The sequence below is a fragment of the Dermacentor albipictus genome, unplaced genomic scaffold (assembly GCF_038994185.2).
Source record: "Dermacentor albipictus isolate Rhodes 1998 colony unplaced genomic scaffold, USDA_Dalb.pri_finalv2 scaffold_26, whole genome shotgun sequence".
Lineage (NCBI taxonomy): Eukaryota > Metazoa > Arthropoda > Arachnida > Ixodida > Ixodidae > Dermacentor > Dermacentor albipictus.
The window spans coordinates 4278340-4300000 of NW_027225580.1; the positions used below are offsets into that span (position 1 = coordinate 4278340).

At 47.7% G+C, this 21661-nt stretch overlaps 1 protein-coding gene across 2 annotated transcripts in view; it reads right to left on the reverse strand.

Moving 5' to 3' along the window:
- LOC139052522 (hemicentin-1-like) overlaps nt 1–21661 on the reverse strand; it is a 118631-nt gene that overhangs the window by 36205 nt on the left and 60765 nt on the right. The window contains exon 1 of one of the 2 annotated variants that reach the window (XM_070529637.1): nt 16101–16906. The exons of the other annotated variant lie outside the window; for it this stretch is intronic. Coding sequence (XP_070385738.1) covers nt 16101–16734 — 634 coding nt within the window. The 5' untranslated portion in view covers nt 16735–16906. Of the gene's footprint in view, nt 1–16100; nt 16907–21661 lie in introns of those variants that run through there. 2 annotated transcript variants of the gene reach the window in all.

Here is a 21661-nt window from a genome sequence, read left to right on the forward strand (position 1 = left end):
TCCAATGGAATGCGAAGGGCCTGAGGTCACCTATTTCGGATTTACGACAGTTTGTGTTTGAAACCCGCTTTCCTATACCGGTCACCTGTGAACCTAACTTATCAGCCTCCATAAGACTATCAGAATGTGAACCTTTCGTTTCAAACACGTGTGTCCGTAGTACTAACGTTTTGGTTTACGTTCGCAAAGGCCTTACGTATTTTTCCCAACACGCAGCGCCACACGACGGTAACCAATACGTCTGCGTTACTGTGAAAAAGAAAAGGCTGTCTTTTACCCTTATTCGCATCTACCTTCCCCCAACAAGTCAGTTTGATAGCAAAAGACTAGAAGATAATATGGCTGCTACTCCAGGTCCTTGGATAGTAGCAGGGAACTTTAACGCTCACCCCCATATATGCGGAAGCTCCAGGATAAATTCGAGGGGCAGGTCACTAATATCGCTTGCATCAGGCCACAACCTGCGTCTTCTAAATGACGGAAGCACGACGTTTCTGCTAGGAACAATGTACAGCAGCTGCCTTGACTTGACTTTGCTGTCACGTTGCCCCATTTTGAGCTTGCAGTGGTTTACTGATATTGAAACCTATGGAAGTGATCATATTCCGACCTATATGAGAATCGATGGATTAGACGCCGCATTACCGGTTGTATCTCGCCAAATCGACTGGTCGGTCTTTCTAGATGGTGTAAAAGACACATACAAGAAACATATCGCACGCAGATTAGAATACATAATTGCAGACGCAATGCAAGGTTGTACAGGCTACTTCACACATTCATCAAAGCGTACAGATAATGACATTGAATTAGAATGGTTCGTGCACTACGTCGCCGCGCTGAAAGGAGATACAGGCGCACGAAGTGAATTCTTGACGTTAGCGAAGCTCGGCGCATGCCAAATGAGATAAAAAGCCGAATGGATCTGCTAGCGGATCAGAGATGGAAATGCTTTTGCGAGTCACTAGACCCCACCACGTACCCTGTGTGGCGTACAGGGTCTTTGCTCAAGTCTCCCAGCAACGACGCACTTTTAGCACCCTTGCTCTCTATCAAAACCGCTATGAGATAGACGTTGCATAGGAATTTGTGCGAAAGTCGCCGCTGGCACAGTTTTAGTCCCTGACATGGCGTTAGGCAACATCCCCGGTCCGCGAGATACAAGTGTGAACGCTCCATTCTCTTTGGAAGAGTTAGAAGCTGCTATGGTGCTCTGCAGGTCTTCGTGTTCACCAGGGCCCGATGGCATAACATATACTGCTTTGCGCCACCTAAGTCGAGAAGCACGAAGAGAACTCCTCAGCCTTTTTAACAGTTCATGGCAAGATGGTGTCAACGCACAGGCACGGAAACGCAGCCGCCTGGTACCGCTTATAAAAGCAGGAAAGTCACAGCTCGAACTGGCATAATATCGGCCTGTAGCTCTTGCCAGCTGCGTCGGGAAGCTCATGCAACGTATGATCCTCATGCGTCTCGAATGGTACCTTGAACACCACAAAATTTACCCTGACTCTATGGCGGGATTTCGAAGAGGACGTTCATCGATTGACAGTGTCATCAATCTAGTATCATATCTAGAACAGCAAAAATATCGGAAGCGATTATCAGTAGCACTCTTTCTTGATTTGAAAGGCGCTCACGACAACGTTTCCCATCAAACCATTCTAGACGCACTTTTGACAATTGAACTAGGAGGGCGAGTATATCGATGCATCAGAAAGTACTTCCCACAAACGTCCTTGTTCGTACGTACGGAAGATGGTCCGACTACCTATTCTTTTCAACCTCGCGCTTCTTAGGCTGACCGAATTCCTACCGGAAACAGTGAGTGTCTCAATCTATGCCGCCGACATCTGCATCTGGACATCAGTGGTCAATCACCCGCAGGTTCGCGCAAGACTACATAAAGCAGCAACACAGGCATCTGACTATTTTCACACCCAAGGCCTTACCATCTAAGCCGAAAAATATGCGTGAGTCACTTTTACGCGAAAAGCGATGACTCGTTATCCAGTATGCATCATTGTCCAGCCTATCTCCTATAAGAGAAATCATCGGTTTTTGGGCGTCATTGTTGACTGGGACCTCTCTTGGAGCCCTCAGGTTGCCCACTTGAAGAAGCTCACACCTATTGTTCACGCCTTCAAGTTCATCGCCGGCAAAACACGGGTATCGTCAGTGAGCTGCATTCTACAGTTATACCGAGCACTTTTCATCGGATTCCTACGCTATAGCTCTCCAGTGCTTGTTAAACATGCAAGTCAAATTTTCAAGAATTTCAGAGCGTGGAAGCACAGGCACTACGTGTTTGCCTAGGTCTTCCGCGGAGCGTCTCAACAGCAGGAACCATTATAATAGCTCAAGAACATCCAATCACGACATACATTAGCATCGACACGCTTAGGGCCCATGTTCGTTGTGTTTCACGGATGCAGTCAAGCTTTCATGCCTGCCAGCCTGAACGACGACCACAGGCGTCCTTCTCCAACAAGGTCAGTATCCATCGTGCCTCCTAACTATCGGGCTTCACACCCTCAGCACGTTCAACCTCAGCTTTGTGGTGTTTAAAATAACCTCAAGTCCGTCTTACGGTTACAGGGATAAGAAAGAAGACGGTCCTGCCTACCTTGGCCTTGAAGCAAGCAGCACTGGATTGTTTGCACGCTTTCTATTTTGACTGAATCCACATATATACGGATGGCTCTTCCACTCAGACCAGCTCCACTGGCGCAGTGGTTATACCATCACGATCAATAAGCATCCGACACAAGATTTCTCACTTGACGACATCCCCAAGTTCAGAGCTTGTTGCCCTCCGAGGTGCCGTTGATTATATTACCAATCGGCTAATCGCTGGGCGATATTCTGCGATTCGAAGGCGGTCTAACAATGTCTTCTGTCATCTCTTCGTCGCGGGTCCTGTGAACAGCTCGTGTTGGAGATACGAGAAATGCACCATCATATGACCGCGAAAGGACACGACGTCGTGTTTCAGTGGCTGCCTGGCCATTGCGGTATCTCCGCCAACGACCTCGCTGACGAAGCTGCTAAGAAAGCACACGAAGGAGTAACCCTTGTTTCTGTACCTTTATCGCGGACTGACGCAACCCAACACTTAAACAAGCTAGCGCACTGTATAACACTGGAGAAGTGGCACACACCTGAGTTTACTCAAAATCAATTGCATTCCCTTGATCCATCTATGCAACTGCGGCTGTTAGCAGGGCTTCCGCGTAATGAGGAAACAATACTGCGCCGCTTACGCTTGGGCATCGCATTCAGCAATTCATATACCATTTTGATTGGAATGGCTGATAGCGCTCAGTGCTATGCCTGCGCTGTCGAAGAAACTATAGATAATCGACTGTGCTACTGCCCATCTTTTGAAAATGAAAGACGTGACCTCTGCACAGTTCTTAATCAGCTAGATAGAAGGCCGTTAACCTTCTACATGATCTTGAGACCATGGCCTCCCATATCGCAGCTGCAAAAGGCCCCAAAAGCACTGCTGCGATATTTGAAAGCTACCGGATTGAGACAGCGTCTGTGATCCGGACTGAGTGACCGAATGATATCCTACACGGACTTTCTCTTCTTCTCTTAATCTTTCCGTCCCCTTTCCCTTTCCCCAGTGTAGGGTAGCCAAGCGGGCTCAGTCCTGGTTAACCTCCCTACATTTTATTTATCATTTGCTCTCTCTCTCTTGCCACGTGCTCCTCTAGGGGTAACAAAAGGAAAGTATATCTACGGCAGGCATCGAAATATCAAGATAAAATTCTGAATGCCACTTATTCGCGAAACCACGAAGAATCCGCGAAAGCGTTGAGTAAATTTCTAGCTGTATCATGCGCAGCTATCTGATGTGACTATGAACTTGAGGTTTTTAAATTCAGGAAATATTAACTTCAGGAGGCGATGTCCTTAGCCTACGAAAGTGCTCAATGTATCTTACTTCTCAATCCGCGACTCGCAGTAAAAGATAAATCCTACCTCTGAGACCGTAAACCGTAACCAGCAAAAATTTATCACGCTTTCCTTTCCAACTTTACAGTTGCATCCAGCAGACTAGGGATGCAGAAAATACGCAACAAGTCGAAAGGACCCTTATTATGTTGCGCGCTCACTATAAGTAGGCAGTGAAACAGCTATACCCCCACAAAAAACTATACAATACATAAAAGACGTGAGGCCACTTTTCATGAAATAGCATGGCGATACCTGGCAATCTTCTGCTTTTGGAGGAAACGGTTGTTTCTATCATGATGGCGAACAAACCATAGTGAAACCATCGGCCGGTGATATGCATCTCTCTCTCTCTCTCTCTCTCTCTCTCTCTCTCTATATATATATATATATATATATATATATATATATATATATATATATATATATATATATATATCATCATCATCATCAGCCTGGTTGCGCCCACTGCAGGGCAAAAGCCCTCTCCCATGCTTCTCCAACAACCCCGGTCATGTACTAATTGTGGCCATGCCGTGCCTGCAAACTTCTTAATCTCATCCGCCCACCTAACTTTCTGCCGCCCCCTGCTACGCTTCCCTTCCCTTGGGATCCAGTCCGTAACCCTTAATGACCATCGGTTATCTTCCCTCCTCATTACATGTCCTGCCATGGCCATTTCTTTTTCTTGATTTTAACTAAGATGTCATTAACTCGCGTTTGTTCCCTCACCCAATCTGCTCTTTTCTTATCCTTTAACGTTACACCTATCATTCTTCTTTCCATAGCTCGTTGTGTCGTCCTCAATTTGAGTAGAACCCTTTTCGTAAGCCTCCAGGTTTCTGCCCCGTAGGTGAGTACTGGTAAGACACAGCTATTATATACTTTTCTCTTGAGGGATAATGGCAACCTGCTGTTCATGATTTGGGAATGCCTGCCAAACGCACCCCAGCCCATTCTTATTCTTCTGATTATTTCCGTCTCATGATCCGGATCCGCCGTCACTACCTGCCCTAAGTAGATGTATTCCCTTACGACTTCCAGTACCTCGCTGCCTATTGTAAATTGCTGTTCTCTCCCGAGACTGTTAAGCATTACTTTAGTTTTCTGCAGAATAATTTTTAGACCCACTCTACTGCTTTGCCTCTCCAGGTCAGTGAGCATGCATTGCAATTGGTCCCCTGAGTTACTAAGCAAGGCAATATCATCAGCGAATCGTAAGTTACTAAGGTATTCTCCATTAACTTTTATCCCCAATTCTTCCCAATCCAGGTCTCTGAATACCTCCTGTAAACACGCTGTGAATAGCATTGGAGATATCGTATCTCCCTGCCTGACGCCTTTCTTTATTGGGATTTTGTTGCTTTCTTTATGGAGGACTACGGTGGCTGTGGAGCCGCTATAGATATCTTCCAGTATTTTTACATATGGCTCATCTACACCCTGATTCCGTAATGCTTCCATGACTGCTGAGGTTTCGATTGAATCAAACGCTTTCTCGTAATCAATGAAAGCTATATATAAGGGTTGGTTATATTCTGCACATTTCTCTATCACTTGATTGATAGTGTGAATATGGTCTATTGTTGAGTAGCCTTTACGGAATCCTGCCTGGTCCTTTGGTTGACAGAAGTCTAAGGTGTTGCTGATTCTATTTGCAATTACCTTAGTAAATACTTTGTAGGCAACGGACAGTAAGCTGATCGGTCTATAATTTTTCAAGTCTTTGGCATCCCCTTTCTTATGGATTAGGATTATGTTAGCGTTCTTCCATGATTTCGGTACGCTCGAGGTCATGAGGCATTGCGTATACAGGGTGGCCAGTTTCTCTAGAACAATCTGTCCACCATCCTTCAACAAATCGGCTGTTACCTGATCCTCCCCAGCTGCTTTCCCCCTTTGCATATCTCCTAAGCAGTGGCGTAGCCAGAAATTTCGTTCGGGGGGGGGGGGGGGGGCTCACTTTGCAGCTCGGCCTGCTCCTTATAATATCAGTCGAGGGATCAATATATATATATATATATATATATATATATATATATACACCTTGTTTACATTTTTGTACATATGCAACGACCAGGGGAAAATATCAATGACGCTTTCTCTCACCGGTTGTTCATTGCGAGTAATTGCTCCGAAATTACAGTCGCAACAGAGAGCACATATAAAAAGCAGGAGTTCTGCAACATATACGTGGGCGAGTCAAATGAAAGTGAGCCGATTAGAATATATGGCAAACGGGGTACTTTATTTAAAAGTAGTCACCATGAGTATTTAGACACTTGTTCTACAAACGAGTCGCGTAATTCCCGTCTCATAAAACTCCTTGGGTTGCTGCCTCAAAAATCTGTAAATGACTACACGACATCTTTCGACACGAATCTGGTTCCCTTCAGCAGTTTCTTCAAATTTTACCAAATGTGGAAGACTCAAGGCAACAGGTTCGGGCTGCATGAGGGATGTTGCAGCGTGTCCCACTTGAGCTTTGCCAGTTTTGTATTAACCACATCAGCGACGTGGGAACGGGCAATGTCGTGAAGCAAGATGTCCCCAATGCTCAATTTTGCACGTCGTTCTTAATTGCGACACGCAGCCGATCCGATCTTTCACAATATCTGAAACGATTTAGAGTCTCTCCAGGTTTAGAAAATTCGATCAATAGTGGCCCCTAACGATCTAAAAAGAAGTCAACGCTTTTTCGGCATAAATGACGGCCTTTGTTTTCCTTGGGAGCAGTGAATTCAAATGTTTCCACTGTAAGATTTACCGTAGTGTTTCAGGCTAGTAGTAGCGGCACCATGAGTCATCCCCGGTCACAATTACAGACAAAAAGTCGTCACCCTCAAATGGGGTTATTTGGCAAGCACCTAAATCTAAGTACACGAGTGTTTTCGCATTTCGCCTCCATCGAAATGCAGCCGCCGTGACCAGGATTCGATCCCGCGACCGCGTGCTCAGCAGCCGAACACCATAGCCACTGAGCAACCACGGCCTTTTCAATTGTGTTGGGGGTGATTGCACGGTGGCTTTGGCCCGGCCATGGATCGTCTTTGTAACTTTCATGTGTTTCTTTGAACAGTTTGCTACAACGCTTGTTAGTGGCCAATGAAACGCAATGTTCAACGCATACGGCAGCCATACGGCGAATAATTTCTTTTTGGGAAACATCTTCATTTGTCAAAAACTTCACGACACCAAGCTGTTCAACTTTCGAAGTGTCCATAATGTCACGCAACCATGTTAAACCCCGTGTATGAGAGCTATAAAGAACATTTATCCTCAACTCTGCATGTCACTTGTAAATGAGATGCGTATGTGCTACACGCATGCCTCGAAAATAATGAACCGAACCATTATTGCACCGGGCGGGTTGTCTCACTTTCATTTGACTCGCCTTCGTACATTAGAAATGCGAAGATACAATGGAATACACAAATGTGAAGATACAGCTTGATACAGGGCAAAAAAGTGTCACTGGAAACAATGTTCACTGCGCATATGCACGAAACCTCGCAACAAGATATTTAAATATACGCATAAGTCACCAATAAATCTACGTGCCTAAGAAAAAGTCACTATATATAATGCGTCAAACAAGGCAAATAAGCAGGTTGCGCAACCACAGATTCACAGATCACAGCACCTCCCCCCCCCTCCACTCCCAAAATGTATCGCGTGCGACGGAAGGCGGCGCGCTTCCTCTCCGCTTTTCTCTCTTGCGCACACAAGACTCAGCCACCACCGTCGGCTCACCACCTCCCCTTCCCCCCCGCACGCTTTCACTCGCACATAGAGCATGCGGCGCGCGGTCACGATGTTATCGCCCTTGGCCTTTACTTATACGCAACATGAGGGCAATGACAGGAATGCGCCTGGAGTCTTCATAGAGCTGCTATCGCAATAATAAAATAGTATCCGGCAACTGAAGCGTCCCGTCGCCCATTACTTTCCGCAAAAGAAGTAACAAAATCGAACTTTCACCATGCGAAAATTCGCTGCGCCGCAGTAATGTCTTCTTTTCTTTTTGTGGGCGGGGGGCAGCGAAATAGTATAACGCAAAGGAAAGCATGTTGGCTACAATCGAACGCCTACTTTAGGCACCTAGTGCAGCTACCGAACGATTATCGAAGAAAACGTGTGAAGCTTGGTCCACAGAAAACCATACGCGTATATACTGCTCGGTATCCTACACCGGCGAGACAAAATTTTCCGGAGAGGTTGCGCTCAAGCGAACGCGTTGCAATCCATCGAGTCCCCGCAGTGCTGGCGGCGAGCGACTATGCATTGTTTCTTTTCTCGTCTGCTAGCCGGAAAGCGTCCAAAACTCTGCCAGGCGATAATGCAGTCGGCCAGAGAAAAACAAACGCGCATCCAAGTGGGCCGCACGGTTATCGATGCAGCACGAGAAAACGCATGCGCTCTGGCTGGATCGGCAGCCCGCGGGTTGCGAGAACAAACAAAAAAAAGAATGAAAAAGAAAGGAGAAAGAGGCTCAATATATCCTCGCGAATAAAAGTCTAGGTAGAAAAATAAATAAGAACTTAGTTACAATGGCGGCTTTAGTGTCTTGACATGGATGCTTTGGCGCAGGTGAAAAAAAAATGTTTATATTCTATTCTGTGACCTGATGGCACAAATGAACCACCAGAATGCTTTGTCTCATCGGACCTCGCTGCGTGCTTTGTCAACAGGTCTGATAGTATGTTGATTTGGCTCGTCTCGTTGTATGGCCCGATGTACGACTTTAGAAAATTCGATGCACCTTTGGCGTCAAATGTTTACAACAGCATTAAACCCAAAAAGTTCCGGAATCGAAAATCTAAAGCACGACTTTGAAAATGCCAATGGACCTTTCGCATCAAAATGTTATGAGAACTTCACACCCACAACGTTTCAGAATTGAAATCCAAGCGCTCCGTAGATTCCGCGGCCTCCGCGAGATGCCGAGACGACCCCGCTCGCCTTCAAAACGCCCTTGAAATTTTGTGCCCGGTGGGGCCCCTTGCGTTACAATATGTGACTCCCTATGCATGGGCGTTGCCCCGAAATCCTGCCCGATTTAGCAATGTTCACGCTAAAATGTCTTTTCGGGCGTGAATTAAGGACATTCTAGACAAAATCGAGCATGATTTCTGGCGCCGGGAGTTGTTTTGGTCGGCGGCACATGACAGCACGAAAAAATTTCGTGGGGAGGCTGAAGCCCCATAAGCCCCCCCCCCCCCCCCCCCCTGGCTACGCCCCTGCTCCTAAGGCTTTCTTTACTTCTTCCGGCGTTACCTTCGGGATTTGGAATTCCTCTAGACTATTTTCTCTTCCATAATCGTCGTGGGTGCCACTGGTACTGTATAAATCTCTATAGAACTCCTCAGCCACTTGAACTATCTCATCCATATTAGTAATGATATTGCCGGCTTTGTCTCTTAACGCATACATCTGATTCTTGCCAATTCCTAGTTTCTTCTTCACTGTTTTTAGGCTTCCTCCGTTCCTGAGAGCATGTTCAATTCTATCCATATTATACTTCCTTATGTCAGCTGTCTTACGCTTGTTGATTAACTTCGAAAGTTCTGCCAGTTCTATTCTAGCTGTAGGGTTAGATGCTTTCATACATTGGCGTTTCTTGATCAGATCTTTCGTCTCCTGCGATAGTTTGCTGGTATCCTGCCTAACGGAGTTACCACCGACTTCCATTGCACACTCCTTAATGATGCCCACGAGATTGTCGTTCATTGCTTCAACACTAAGGTCCTCTTCCTGAGTTAAAGCTGAATACCTGTTCTGTAGCTTGATCTGGAATTCCTCTATTTTCCCTCTTACCGCTAACTCATTAATCGGCTTCTTATGTACCAGTTTCTTCCGTTCCCTCCTCAGGTCTAGGCTAATTCGAGTTCTTACCATCCTGTGGTCACTGCAGCGCACCTTGCCGAGCACGTCCACATCTTGTATGATGCCAGGGTTAGCGCAGAGTATGAGGTCTATTTCATTTCTAGTCTCGACGTTCGGGCTCCTCCACGTCCACTTTCGGCTATCCCGCTTGCGGAAGAAGGTATTCATTATCCTCATATTATTCTGTTCCGCAAACTCTACTAATAACTCTCCCCTGCTATTCCTAGTGCCTATGCCATATTCGCCCACTGCCTTGTCTCCAGCCTGCTTCTTGCCTACCTTGGCATTAAAGTCGCCCATTAGTATGGTGTATTTAGTTTTCACTCTACCAATCGCCGATTCCACGTCTTCATAGAAGCTTTCGACTTCCTGGTCATCATGATTGGATGTAGGGGCGTAGACCTGTACAATCTTCATTTTGTACCTCTTATCAAGTTTCACAACAAGACCTGCCACCCTCTCGTTAATGCTATAGAATTCCTGTATGTTACCAGCTATATTCTTATTAACCAGGAATCCGACTCCCAGTTCTCTTCTCTCCGCTAAGCCCCGGTAGCACAGGACGTGCCCGCTATTTAGCACTGTGTATGCTTCTTTTGGCCTCCTAACTTCACTGAGCCCTATTATATCCCATTTACTGCCCTCTAATTCCTCCAATAGCACTGCTAGACTCGCCTCACTAGATAACGTTCTAGCGTTAAACGTTGCCAGGTTCATATTCCAATGGCGGCCTATATGTGTGTGTGTGTGCGCGTGTGTGCGCGCGCGTGTGTGCGCGCGCGTGTGTGCGTGCGCGTGTGTGCGTGCGCGTGTGTGCGCGTGCGCGTGTGCGCGTGCGTGTGTGTGTGCGCGCGTGTGTGTGTGCGCGCGTGTGTGTGTGCGCGCGTGTGTGTGTGCGCGCGTGTGTGTGCGCGTGTGTGTGCGCGTGTGTGTGCGCGTGTGTGTGTGCGCGTGTGTGTGTGCGCGTGTGTGTGTGCGCGTGTGTGTGTGCGCGTGTGTGTGTGCGCGTGTGTGTGTGCGCGTGTGTGTGCGCGTGTGTGTGCGCGTGTGTGTGCGCGTGTGTGTGCGCGTGCGTGTGTGCGTGCGTGCGTGTGTGTGTGTGTGCACGGGCGTGTGTGTGTGTGTGCACGGGCGTGCGCACGTGCGCGTTATTGCACAACAGAGTAGGATCCCAGCGCGCAAAATCAATCATGCGCCTCATGCTGGAACCCAAGAACTCAGCACACATGAATCATATGAGCTCGGTCAGCGATCATCGGAATCACTCCACCAAGACCGAGTGAATGCGTGTTCTCAAGCAAATACCTATATCTAAGTGATGTACAACTGTAAATTTTTGATTACTTGATCTACAACTGCAATCATAAAGCGGAGTCTTTGAAAACAAAACTCGGCTTGTGGTATCCTATGGATCTGGGAGACTTCTAGTTCGCCCCACCTTCGACAACAACATTTTAAAAAAATATTTAGAACAAATGAACAACTGACGCCATGCTTCAACTATAGACCGTATTCTTCTCGGTTTGTCTATTTCGGGGACATCGTTTTCAGTACGTGTTGCATTCACTAGATGGCAGCAGACCTTTTGAAAATCCCACCAACAGGACGCCGCGCTACGCAAAAGCGAAACTATCTCACAAATGCGATACACCAGTAATCCGATGTTGTTCGATATATCACCATGTCTTTCTTTCCATTATATGTTTCTTTTCTTTTGTGGCAGTATTAACCAAGTGTACAAGATATCAGTTTCTCATGTAACAGAATTTGTAACCAGTCCTTCCCCTTCGCACATAAAAGTAGATAAATACAATGAAAGAATCCACGCTGATTAGTCACACAATCTTTACAACCACTTGTTCAGGCAAATTATTTCTGCGGAAGCCTGCAACGTGGATAAATGTTCATGAAGGAAGAAAAAAACATTTATCCACTCGACTGTACCACAAAGCTACAAAGAAAACTCTTGCAGGTTTCTCAGAAAGCAATCTTCTCAGTTGAGAAAAATTCGTCCCCGTCCCAGGCCAGGGCGAATTTTTCTTCAACTGAAAGGTTTTTTTTTCACAGAAATCCCCGTAAGTTTCCTTTAGAGCCGTGTGGTAAAGTCGGGCGGATGATAAACTTTTGCTTTTCGATAACTTGTTCTCTATTTCCTGAGCATTTGCATTTCCGTCTTTTGTTTTGAGCTATCGCACAATTCTAGGCCTATGTCTCGCACAGTGAGATAGTGTTATGTTAAATGCACGACTACTCTGTTCATTGCATAACAGCGTATGAAATGGACGAGTAGCAATAACCGAGAGTAAAGACAGTAGGCCATTATAGTAGAATGTGGACGTCACGGAGGCACGGCGAGTGACGCCCACTGGTGTTAAAATAAAATATCTATTGTTTGTCGTTTACATCTTTCACTAGGGTCGCAGCTTGATGTGGGAGGAAAAATTCATTTCCACAAAAACCAACAAGCCCATTTTATTACTGTAGCGTATCAGCCGGACGCCAGGGTGGAACAGACAACGTTTATTGATGCCATGCCCTTTTTATAGGGTGATGAACATGTGATCTGCCGACTGCTGCTTGCGTGGCCGATAAGCGATTATCATGAAAATGTAGTGTGACACGCGATATCAGTATACAACATTCCTTTCCCCTAAGATTCGTTACACAATTGCAAAATGTCTGGTTAGTCATCAATGCGATAACGTGCGATAGGCCGTCTAACGCGTGTTGATCTTCGCGTCTCGACCAGGTCTTGGGTAGCTTGGCCCGGTCTTGCCCCTGCGGCTGCTTCCGTGCTGACCGGCAGCTGTTGTGGTCGTCTGGCTGTAGGAGGCAGCCTGACGTGGTAGTCTGCACTTGAGACTGGATCGGCTTCGAGCCTCGTCCAGGCGCTCCTCAACTGGTTCCGGTGCCTGTGATGGCGTTCGCCGTTGTCCAGCTGGACGATGTACGACACCGGGCCTCGCACTGCCACAACCCTGGCCGCCTTCCACCTTGGACCTGGACAAATCTTTTAGCATAGACCGCGTCACCGACGTGGAACCTCTTAATCTCCGGTCGTTGCGGTTCCGGCATGTATTGCCGGTCCGGATGAAGTCTGTCCAAGGCTGCCCTCAGCCTTCGTCCGAACATCAATTCTGCCGGAGATTTCCCCGTGACCGAATGCGGCGTCGTGTGCTGTTTAAACAGGAACCGCGAAATCTTGCACTGCGTTGAACCTTCCTGTTGCTTCTTTAACTTCTCTTACCATTCTCTCCGCCGTACCATTACTGGCGGGATTGTAAGGAGCAGTGAAAATAGCACGCACACCATTGCACTTTAAAAACGTTTGCAACTCCGAGCTAGTGAATGCTGTGCCATTATCCGAAACGATAACGTCTGGCACACTGTGTGTCGCAAACATCTTCCTTAAGCTGGTGACGACAGCTGTAGCTTTCATGGACGACATGATTTCGACCTCAGCCCTGTTGCTGTACGCGTCTACCACGATTAAAAATACTTCTCCATTAACTGGTCCAGCGAAATCAATGTGTAGGCGACTCCAAGGTTGATCTGGCTTGATCCAAAAATGCACTGGAACCTTGGGATCGCTTTGCCGGTTACTCTGACATGGCTGACAGTGTCGTACAAACTCTTCAATTTCGTGGTCCATTTTCGACCACCACATGAGCCCTCTAGCTGACGCTTTCATAGCACTCATCCAAGGGTGATTTGCATGAAGGAGTTGAAGCGCACTTTCTCTTGCTGCGTTAGGAATTACAACGCGATTCCCCCACAGTATGCAATCACGATGCAACGACAACTCCGTCTTCCTCACCTCGTAAGGCGCGAACTTGCTGTCCAGTTGTGTTGACGGAAGCCACTAAGGATCCATTCCTTTACCATGGATAATACTTTGTCCTTGATCAGCGCAGCGATGTCTGCCGCCTGCAGCGGTGCGCACTCGACCGCTTCCAAGAGGAGCACGTCCCCAGGTGGCTGTGGCTCGTCTTCGTCTCCCGGAGCTGGCAGACGACTGAGTGCGTCGGCGTTGGAGTTTTCTTGGCCTCGCCTGTACTGAAGGCTGTAGTTATACGCAGACAAACAAAATCCAACGGAGCATTCTGGGCGACACAACTTCAGGCACCCTCTTGTCCGTGTTAAACAGGCCCAGTAATGGCTTGTGGTCCGTTATGACCGTAAATTCTCGCCCAGCAAGGTACTGGTGGAACCGTTTCACGCCAAAGACAACAGCTAAGCCCTCTTTATCAATCTGAGCATAGTTACGTTCACTGGCTCCACGCGTCCGGGAAGCATACGCTATGGGCTGTTCCTTCCCATCAGTCGTACGATGGGCTAGCACTGCCCCCACTCCCACAGGAGATGCGTCGCAGCACAAAATTAAAGGACGCTTGGTGTCATAGGGCACAAGTACAGAGTCGGAGCTAAGCAATTTTTTTAGTCTCTCAAACGCACGTTGGTGCTCACCTGTCCACTTCCATTCGTGGTCATGGTCGAGCAGTCGATAGAGGGGTTCTGCCACTTCAGTCTTGCCCTTGAGAAAACTGCTGTAAAAATTTAGCAACCCCAAGAACGCTTGCAGCTCCTTTTTGCTTGTGGGTGCGGGCGCTTTATGGATGGCGTCAGTCTTGCTTCGGCTCGGATGTATTCCCGTGGCGTCAATCCTGTGACCCAAGAATTCAATGCTCGGCTTGTTGAATTCGCACTTGTCTTTGTTTACTCTTAACTGCGCATTCTGCAGACGCGATAGCACGGTTTCTAATCTCTCGGCGTGCTCTTCCGCCAACGCCTCCTATAACTATATGCCTGGAACGTCGCTCTCTTTTCCATTGGGAGCTCTCTGCCGAGTGTTGCGACCATGCGCCGCAGGACGGCGCGCGCCACCGTACCGGTCCCCATGGCAACCACTGCCGCCGCCGCCGAAAGCTCACGACGCGCCAGCCGCTTGGCTGCCGACGTCACTCCCGGTAGCGTCTCCCGGTAGCCGTGCCACCGGCGTGTTTACAAGGGCTGGCCGCAAGAGGCGCTCGCCACCGTACCAAAAGGAGGAGAGTACAGGCGAGGGAAGGGCAGCGCGTTTGCGGCTCACGTTCCAGGCATTATATATTCTAGGAGGCGTTGCTTCCGCGTTACGGCCAGAAATCAAGATATCATCAAGATAGGCTTTCACGCTGCGAATGCCTGCTAACAGCGTATCAATGACTCGTTGAAATACCCATGGCGCCACCGAAATTCCAAACGGCAGCCGTTTGACTTTGTACAGTCCCTTTATCGTGTTAACTGTGAGCACTTCAGCCGATTCGTCGTCTAGCGTTAGCTGTTGATAAGCTTGAGCTAGATCTAGCTTTGTAAAAAATTTGCTTGAACCCAGAGCTGCGAGCATTTCAGCGGTAGTGGGCAAAGGATACCCGCTGCACTTAATAGCTTTGTTTACGGTGCTACGGTAGTCACCGCACAGGCGTAAAGTTCCGTCTTTTTTTCTTACCACTACCAGTGGCGTGGCCCAGTTGGAGTATGCGACTGGTTCCCATACCCCTTGTTGCACCAAGCGATCCACTTCCTTGCCCACGTCGTCCTTGAGGGCCAGTGGAACTGGTCGACTTTTGAGAAACACTGGTTGAGCGTCGTCTTTCAGTTCGATGTGAATTGGTGGTCCGTTGAAGCCAGGAAGGTCCCTGAAAACACCTCGGAAAATCGTGAGGACACGTCTTCCGCGTTTACTTGCTCGATGCCCCGCAAGCAAATGCCTAACGGTCTAAACCAGTTTCGCCCAATCAGGCTGTTGCCTCGATTCTTTACTACCAACAATGGCAGCTTTGCCTTCCGGCCCTTGAATTCTACCAAGACGGTTGCTCGACCCAGCAGTGGTAACGCCTCCTTTGACCAGGTTACGAGAGTGGTTCCAGAATCTTGGAGTGGTATTTCACCCCGATTTCTCTCTATTACTCTAAATGTATCTTCACTCACAATGGAGCACGATGCTCCGGAATCAACCTCCATAGGGACTTCTTGTCCTTGTATCTGCACTTTAACCGTAAACTTCTGTTCTTGCTCATTCAATTCGCAAAGTGAAAACAATGCGCTCATATCGTACACGCCCTTGCTCTTTTCAACTTTCCTCTTTTGCTCAGGCGTCTTCCGCGCCGCTCTACTTCCGTCTTTTGAACGACAAGCCCTCGCAATATGTCCAACCCTTTTGCATTTGAAGCATGCCGCTTTTCTAAATCTGCATAAATGCGGAGCGTGCTTACCGTTGCAACGGTAGCAACTAGATCCCTCCGCCGTGGCGTCTTGCTTCGTGCGGGTTGCTTGTATCATGCCCTGGCAGTCCTTCGCCTCGTCTCGGCCGTGCATCCGTATGTCTCGTTGTTGCTTGGCCGTCGCTTCTGCGGTCGCGGCCATGTCGTACGCAACGTTGAACGTAAGGTCGTGTTCTGCGAGAAGTCGCTGTTGAACTGCTTCGTTCTGGAGGCCGCATACGAAACGATCTCGCATCATGATGTCCAACGGGAGCTGCTCGTCGCCAAAACCGCAGTCTTCGGCTAGCTTCCGAAGCGCCGTGACGTAGTCCGCAACTGATTCCTCGACAGCCTGGTTTCTCTTGTAGAACAAAAACCTTGCGTATAGCTCTGAAGGCCTTGGATGCAGGTGCTTGCGAACCGCCGTCTTAATTTCCTCGTAGGTTGCTGTTGTCGGTCTTGCTGGCTTCACCAGAGTCACGATGAGCCCGTACGCTTCTTCGCCGCAACAACTCAGCAGGACGGCTCTTTTCTGTTCTTCTTTCGCCATCTTGTTAGCTTCGCAGAACATTTCTAGCCTCTCGACGTATTCGTCCCATGACGCGTTTTTGCCGAGATGATACTCGCCGATCCTGCCGACGGCCATCGCCGCCGCTTCCTCGTCGCCAACTGTGGCGTATCAGCCGGACGCCAGGGTGGAACAGACAACGTTTATTGATGCCATGCCCTTTTTATAGGGTGATGAACATGTGATCTGCCGACTGCTGCTTGCGTGGCCGATAAGCGATTATCATGAAAATGTAGTGTGACACGCGATATCAGTATACAACAATTACCCTCATTGCTCTTAGCTTGTTTTTCTGTACAGTGGCAGGTTAAGTCAGGCGCGTCTAGAAACTCGCAAAAGTTGTCAGCTGTCGAGAGTTGATGGCCTGGCATGTCTTCATGTCCAGGAATTCTGGACATTCTCCTTCGGATCTTCACAGCAACGCACAAGTGTAACTCAATGGGAATTTTTTTTCGAATTTATATTTCAGAATATAGGGCGAGGGTCAAAAAGTTTCAAATGACTTCAACAAGAGGGCAGTCCCTTCTAGCAACATATGCATTTTGGCACTTAGTCGGAACATTGGTGGCACGTTAAAGCAGTTAAAAAAAGTCAGACAGGGGCGGTGAAGTCCAACGACAGGAGAAAATAGTTTTGCACCCTCCCGCTAGAGGGCACATTGGCTTGAAAAAGCGCCAAGTTTAAACCATAAAGCGATTTATTACAGTTGGCATTGAGAAGGTATTGGTAGAGGGAGTGTTATGCAGCCTGTTGGCACGTGCAGGCTTTTGAGAAGCAGCCGAGATGGTACAGAGTGGTTATGCATGTGCATGTCTTGAGCGTGCCTGGCTATGTTTCTATGCGCATGTTCGCTCTGTGTATGAGTGTGCGGGCGTGTGCCTCTGTATTTGCGTTTGCATGCGCGCGAGTGCGTGTATGCGTGTGTGAGCGTTCGCAGCGTATGTGAGCATTCGCAGCGGGTGTGCGTGCGCATGTGCGCGCGCTTACGGTGCATGCGTGGCCGCGTGTGAACGTGTACGCGTGCCAACGGGTTTTCGAATTTCAGCATGCACGATTGCGAATAAATGTGTGCGTGTTTGTGTGGATGGCTGTGCGTGCGTATAGTGTGTGTGTGTGTGTGTGTGTGCGTGTGTGCGCGTGTGCGCGTGTGTGTGTGCGTGTGCGTGTGTGTGTGTGTGTGTGTGTGTGTGCGTGCGTATGACGGATGGAGAGAGAGTACGTGCGTGTGAGGGAGAGTGCGTTTGTGTGCGGGGGAGACAGAAAGTGTGTTTGTGTGCGAGGGAGAAAGAGCGTGTGTATGCGCGAGGGAGAGAGAGACTGCGTGTGTGTGCGTGCAAGGGGAGAGTGTGTGTGCGTGCTAGTGCCTCCATATTTGCAAATGCATGCACGCGAGTACGTGTATGCGTGTGTGAGTGTTCGCGGTGTGTGTGCATGCCTGGATCTGCGTGTTAGTGCATGTGTGCGTGCGCTTGCGTGCTTGCGGCGCATGCATGGAGGCGTGTGAATGTGCACGTGTGCGACCATGCGTATTCATCTTTCAGCATGCATGCCTGCGGACAAAAGTGCGTGTTTGTGCGCGCATGGATATATGTGCGTGCGATGGAGAGAGCGTTCGAGTGCTTGTGAGGAAGAGAGTGTGTGCTTGTGCGAGGGAGAGATAGTGCGTATGTGTGCGTCCGAGGGTGTTTGTGTGTTTTCGGGTGTGAGTGAACATTTTCCTGCTTACACCTACTTTTGGAAACAAACGCGGTGTGGAGAGCATTAAAACCCGTGTTTAAATCCTCGAGACAAGAACGAATGACACTGCATTTGTAGCATTAGCTCTTTGTTAAAGCGAAACCGACAAAAAAAATGCGCCTGTGACGTCAGTATTGCCGCCCTTGGCTGGCGCGGCCCCGTACGAAGCAGCCAAGCAGTTCAACTTCGTTATCTTGCTTCCGTTGGCGGCAGCGCAATGCCTTGAGAGCAATGACGCGCTGAATCTGCACTATCATTCAATCGCGCATCGTTTCTGCGACCGAGCACGCTTTCGGCAGCGCACGTTCGTTGCTACATTGACATTTAAACTTTAAACGGCTTGCCTTCTGAAAAACGATGTGAATAAATATCGACAGTCGCCTGGCCGCAAGGACTCACGGAGCCGTGCCATTCATCGCAATATCTCGAAATGCTGGAAGCGGTCCGGTCGATGCTACCCACGATCGTTTTCCGCGTCAGTTAGGCTTTCAGAGAACGCTTAATTACAAAATATTTGTTCTTAGCTCTTACAGAAGCATGATTATTAAGCATATATTCGCTCAACTACAATATGTCGAAGACAGGCTCCAGACTGCTAATTTGCTTTAGCCACCCAAAACAATTATTTAAATGGTAATTAACATACATTCGTAAATTGCGCACACTACTGCTCAACTTGATCCGTATCCGGAGGTTACTATCTGAACACTCGAATGATAACAATAATGTCTGGAAGATTTACATTGATCTATTCCTTAATATTCGGTGCCGTTAAAGAAGACCGCCTGTATATTGTTGGTGCAGCAGGCACCTAATAAAGCAGGTGCGAATACTCGGACAGGTTTTCTTGACGCAATTCAAGTTGAACTTAGAACAGATGCACCCAACCGTGCACCTCTGTCTTCACAATGTTTTCTCCTACATTGTACAAGAAACGCCTCCGCGCAATGGTACATCAAAAAAGGTGTGCGAGAGCATTATTTGCGCTAATAGATTTCTGAGCATTGGTGGCATCAGGCTTGGTTTCCTTGCGTCATCAGGAATGAAAGGATCACATAGCTAGGGGCCCAAGCAGGTAGGCTACTTCCGCCATTGGGTCGGCGTAAGATTACAGACAGACAGACGGACAGACGGACAGACAGACGGACGGACGGATGGACGGACGGACGGACAGATATGTTCGAAACGGCTGAATAAAGGCAAATAATGCTATTTGCCTTAATAGCAACTCTCTGAGGGAAAGCATTGGATAATGTTTTTCCGTAATTCGTAACAGATGGGGCAGTGCGGACCCGATTAGATCTGGGTTGGGACGGAAAATATAGGAATTTTGAGTTGAGTGCTTTGCCGCGAATAGATTGATTGTTTAAAGTGAATTATAATAAATCCTTCGGTTTTACGAGCAAAAACGACGATATAATTATCAGGCACATCGTAGTCGCAGACTCCCGATTAATTTTGCCTACCTGGGCGTTCTTTCAACTTCCACACAATGCACGGTACGCTACACTTCTTGCATTTCGTTGCCGTGGAAATGCGCTCGCCTCGGCTGGCATTCTAACCCACACCCTCTGACTTAGCGGCGCCACGCCGAAGTCAAAGCTTTAGGGTGGCTGGAAATGGGAGGCGTGAAAACCGACCTCTCCAAGCTTGTCGCGATGCGCGATCACTTCTTTGTGGCACTGCTGTCGGGGGCGGGGGGGGGGGGGGGCGACTGGAAAACAGTTAATTAGGGTCTGATTTATCTTGCATGAGTAATAGACAAATCGCGCAACAGAAGGTCCCCGGACTGATTACGATGACGACATTCTGCGACTAACGGACAACGCACGTGATTTAGACACTTGCGCATATTTGTGGCAAGGCAGCGACAAACCTAGACCTTAAGTTTACACAGAGAAATCGGGACTTATATACTGTATTGAAAAAACGAATAATTACATCGTGTCAATTCAACAGCAAGTCATACGCATAGTCAAGCACTGTATATACCTATGCGTATATACAGGGTGTCCCACGTAACTTGAGAGCAACATTAAAAATATGCAAATGCAACGTAGCTGAACAGACTCACGGTAATGTTGTTTGCCATCGCTTGGAGATACTCAGATAATTTTTTTTATTTGGCCTAATTAAATAACTAGCCCTAATTAATTATTCAACTTTTCAAATATTATAATTCGGTTAAAAGTGTCAATGAAAAAACTGTATAGCAGCACGAATACTCCCAATCAAACAAAAAATGCAATGCCTCATAGCCCCCTAAGACAGAGGCTACGAGCCTTCAGTAAAGTCAAGCGAACAGTACTTAAATTCTTTCTAATCACGCATACAACATACAAAGCAGCATGTCGAAGAATTTCATCATCAATGGCTCATACCCCAGCAAGCAAGCAAAAAATGCAATGGCTCATAGTCCCGTAAGTTTCATGGCTACTCACTTTGCGTGAATTAGCTGCGATGACACTATCTCTGTTGTTGTTGTCGGTGATTTCAATGTGTATGTGTGGGTATCGAAAAGGGAGCGGTTTACGCGTTCCGTGTTGCAGATATACCCCTTGCGATGCCACACTGATCCGGCCCAACCGTCCATCCAGCGGCGTACGTGCACCGATTTGACATTCTCAAAGAATGTGATTGCAGTTGCGAGGGAAATAATGACGACCCTCAGGACAATAAATGAGTTTGTACATTTTGTTCAAAATTATGTGGCACCTCCGAGTCATGTGCTAAATAGCTTCGCTCGTCAACCACCTTCACGGAGTGGAATGACTCATGATTTTTTTTACTTTCTCTTTGTCTTTCTTTTTTCGTTTCCTTCTTTGTTCTCTCTTTCATTCTTTTGTTCCTTCTTTCTTTCCTTCGTTCTTTTTTTCCTTTGGTTTCTTCATTCATATTCAGCCACTGCATCTTTGCTTCCTTACGAAGGTATTAGCCATTCCTGATTATGTCGCTCTTTTTTCGGGAAGGAGCCATTGCTGCTGGTATTTTTTGTACCATTCCTCTACTTTTCTTGTATCACTCTTCTACTTTGTATCATTGGACTAGACACCGCTTATTGGGGGAGGGGGGGGGGGTGTATGAGCAATTGCTACGAGCCACTTGAGCCATTCGCCTTAATAAACCGTGTGCCAATGTAGCCGTGCGGTTTGGGGCTGCTTCCAACTCGGGCACTAGGGTCGGAACTCATGTTTCCCTTGACTAGCATGCTTATGTCAACATTAATTCTAAAAAAAATCCGGTATTTTCTTTCTTTATGTGTTCACAA